The 3,447-nt window shown below is 37.2% G+C and overlaps 1 protein-coding gene across 1 annotated transcript in view; it reads right to left on the minus strand.

Moving 5' to 3' along the window:
- Positions 1–1,837, minus strand: part of LOC101627924 — a 55,966-nt gene extending 54,129 nt beyond the window's left edge. The window contains 3 exon segments of the mRNA XM_012723167.1: positions 1,459–1,683; positions 1,686–1,717; positions 1,719–1,837. Coding sequence (XP_012578621.1) covers positions 1,459–1,683; positions 1,686–1,717; positions 1,719–1,837 — 376 coding nt within the window.
- Between the last annotated feature and the right edge of the window lie 1,610 nt (positions 1,838–3,447).

A 3,447-nucleotide genomic window follows, 5' to 3' on the forward strand; every position in this document is an offset into this window, starting at 1 on the left:
AAATCCTCACTGAAGCAGACACAGCTTGGCTTAGCTTAACAGTGCATAGTTAACCTGCTGCACAGCAGACATCTCTAACCGGAATGATCGGCAGAAAATACAAAAACTCAAGTTGCCATTTCAAGGGAAGGAGAGGTGGGCGTTATTATTGAATTACAGACAATGGAAGGAAAATAAGAAAATATATATTCAGTGCTGAATGAAGTAAATGAAAGACAAAAAATAAATCCTGAAGCTCACTCATATTAACATTTTGAATATTCCTAGCTTTTAAAGAAATATAATAAACTATAAATTAGCTTAAATGTTACTATATTAACCGTTTTTATATATGCAGTGCAGTGTTGTTAAATACATGTTGTGTAATCATATCACCATCCCCTTAAGAATTCATCTTGCAAAACAAACTCTGTAGCCATTAAATAATAACTCTCAGATCTCCCTTCCTCAAGATACCGGGAATCACCATTCTATTTCATCTCTATGATTTTGACAATTTTAATAGTCTCATAAAAGTGGCCTCATAGTTGTTTGTTTCACTGAGCATAATATCCTTAAGTTTCAGACATAATGCAGCATATATGAAAACGTTTTTCCTTTTTTTTTTAAAGATTTATTTATTCATACAGAACTGGGGTACAGGCCAGAGATGCGGAGGGTGAGAGAATTCACCAGAGACAAAGCGGGGAGCAGAACAGGCAGATCCACGAGGTACACTGCTGAGGGGAGCAGCGGGCGGGTCAGGAGAGGTCTGCTGTGCCATGTGGAGCTCCTACAGGGCAGGCGGGGATGGAACTCATGCTGAAGTGGCTTAAGCTTCTTAGTGCAGTGCTTTAACCCGCTGCGCCACCAGGGAGGGCCCTGTTTTTCCTTTTTAAGGCTAAAATAATATTACATTGTATGTGCACACAGTATTTTGCTTATCTAGAAATCTACTGATAAAACACTGAGGTTGCTTCTGATTGTTACCTATTGTGAACATGCTTTCTGTACGGTACCTATTATGAACGTCGGTATACAATAGCTTTCAATAGTTTGCTCTCAATTTTTGTGTGTGTATCTAGAAGTGCAATTATGGATCATCTATTTCTGTCACTGAGGGAACACCATACTATTTTCCGGAATGGTTGCATCATTTTCAATTCCCATCTACAGAGCACATGTGTTCCATTTTCTTCTCCACATCTTCATTAATACTTGATATTTTCTGGGAGTTTTGATAGTAGCCATGCTAAGGAAAGTAAGATGGTATCTAATTGTATTTTTGATTTGCATTTACCTAGTAATTAGTGATGTCAAGCATGTTTTTACATGTTTGTTGTCTATATCTATAGCTTCTTGAGAGAAATATCTAAGTTCTTTGCCTTTTTTTTTTTTTTAATTACAAAGCTACTTTTAATACTTCGGGGTGAGCCCCACAGGAATAAAAAACACTGGGAAGGGGTAACCTCCCCTCACCCCCCCGAGAGTTGCCCAGGGCGGGAGAGGCTACCTGAGGGGAAGGAAGCACAAAAGGGACCGACTGCAGACTCAGGGCAAAGGGAATGCCATCGGTGCTGGGACCTGTTAGCACTACAGGAGGAAACGCGAGCATGGTGGGACTGGCTCCAGGCACACAGGTGAAGGGCAAGAGGGTTGGACACGAAGCCAAAATGCTACTTGGGTTCCTCCTTCTCGTTTGCTTTTTCTGCTTCTGCTGCATGATCTCCGAGTCCCTCTGCTTGTGGGCGGCAGCAGATAGCCCGTCATCGTCATCTCGACGCTTTCCTTTAACGGAGTCGCTCTGCTTTTTCATATTCTTCTGGCGGGCGAGCTCGCACTGGTTACCGCGGGTCATGGCAACGGCAGGCAGCGGCTCCGGCCTCTTTGCCTATTTTTTTTTGACTTGGATCATTTGGCTTTTATGTTGAATTTTAGAAATTCCATACAGATTCTAGATTTTCATTTCATGTTAGGCATGGCTTATAAATATTTTCCATTTATATAAAATTATCTTTTTATTTTATTGTGTTTTTTGATACACATTTTTAAAATTTTAATTACGTTTAGTTTGTCTATTTTTTTCTTTTGTTGCCTGTCACCCCCCAAAAGAAATCATTGTCCAATCCAATGATTTGACAATCTTTTTTCTAAGACTTTTCTTATGTTTTTTTCTAAGACTTTATGCTCTTAGACCTTACATTAAATTCATTCATCCAATTTGAATTTTTCTGTTAGGTAAGGCTCAACCTCAATTTTTCTTCTCATGTGAATACCCAGTTTACCCAGTACCATTCGTTGAAAAGATTATCTTTCCCCAGTGACTGGTTTTGGCACTATTGTCAAAACTTTTGATCATAAATGTTATGGTGCATTTCTGGGTATTCTAGTTTATTCTAGTTGTTTGTATGTATGTCTCCATAACAATACCAAAATGCTTTTAATAGCTATAAAATGGTAGTTTTGTAGCAAGTTGAAATCAGGAAGTAGAGTTCTTAAGCTTTGTCTCTTTTTCCAAGATTGTTTTGGCTATTCAGGCTCCCTTGATATTTCACATGATTCTAGAATAGACTTCTATTTCTGCAAAAAGAGTCATTGGAATTTTAGATCATTTTAGGTAGCATGGACATCTCTTTTTAAATTTTTTAAAAGATTTTATTTATTTATGCATGTAGAACTGGGATATAGACCAGAGGTGTAGGGGGAGTGAGATAATTCACCAGAGACAGAGTGGGGAGCAGAATAGGCAGATCGACGAAGTATACTGCTGAAGGGAGTAGCAGGAAAGACAGGACAGGTCTGCTGTACCATGTGGGCCACCTCCGGGGTGGGGATCAAATCCTCACTGAAGCAGACACAGCTTGGCTTAGCTTCACAGTGCATAGTTAACCTGCTGCACAGCAGACAGGGCCCAGTATTGACATCTTAACAACAGCAAATCTCCTAACCTATGAACCTCAGATGTGCTTCTATTTATGTGTCTTCTTTAATTTTTCTGCAAGAAAAGTTTTGGAGAAAGATGAATATGATTATTATCTTGATCATGTTTACAGTTTCATAATTTAAATATGTACAGTTTATTGTCAATTATACATCCACAAAACTATAAAAATTTAAAAAGACCTGATTTAAAGAGACTAGCATTTACAAAGAAGAGTATTATACCAGTCATTTTTAAGTCTTTGCTGTTTATTACATATACAAAGGAATTTTTTTAAATAGATAACATTCAGCTATGTTGAAGCTGCTACATAAAATAAACATGATTTGTTAACATTTAAAATAATGTATCATATTTAAGAGGTCAATTAAATTTTTAAATGTGTATTGAAGTATACTAAGAAATAGTTCAAAAAATAGAAAGATGTCTTGTTTATAATGTTGAAGGTCTCTATATTTGAAAAAGAAAGCAGCCAACTGGTTATTTTTACACGTATTATGCTCAATTTTTTAAAATAAATACAAGAG

Source organism: Condylura cristata, unplaced genomic scaffold (genome assembly GCF_000260355.1).
Source record: "Condylura cristata isolate star-nosed mole 26May11 unplaced genomic scaffold, ConCri1.0 scaffold00010, whole genome shotgun sequence".
NCBI lineage: Eukaryota > Metazoa > Chordata > Mammalia > Eulipotyphla > Talpidae > Condylura > Condylura cristata.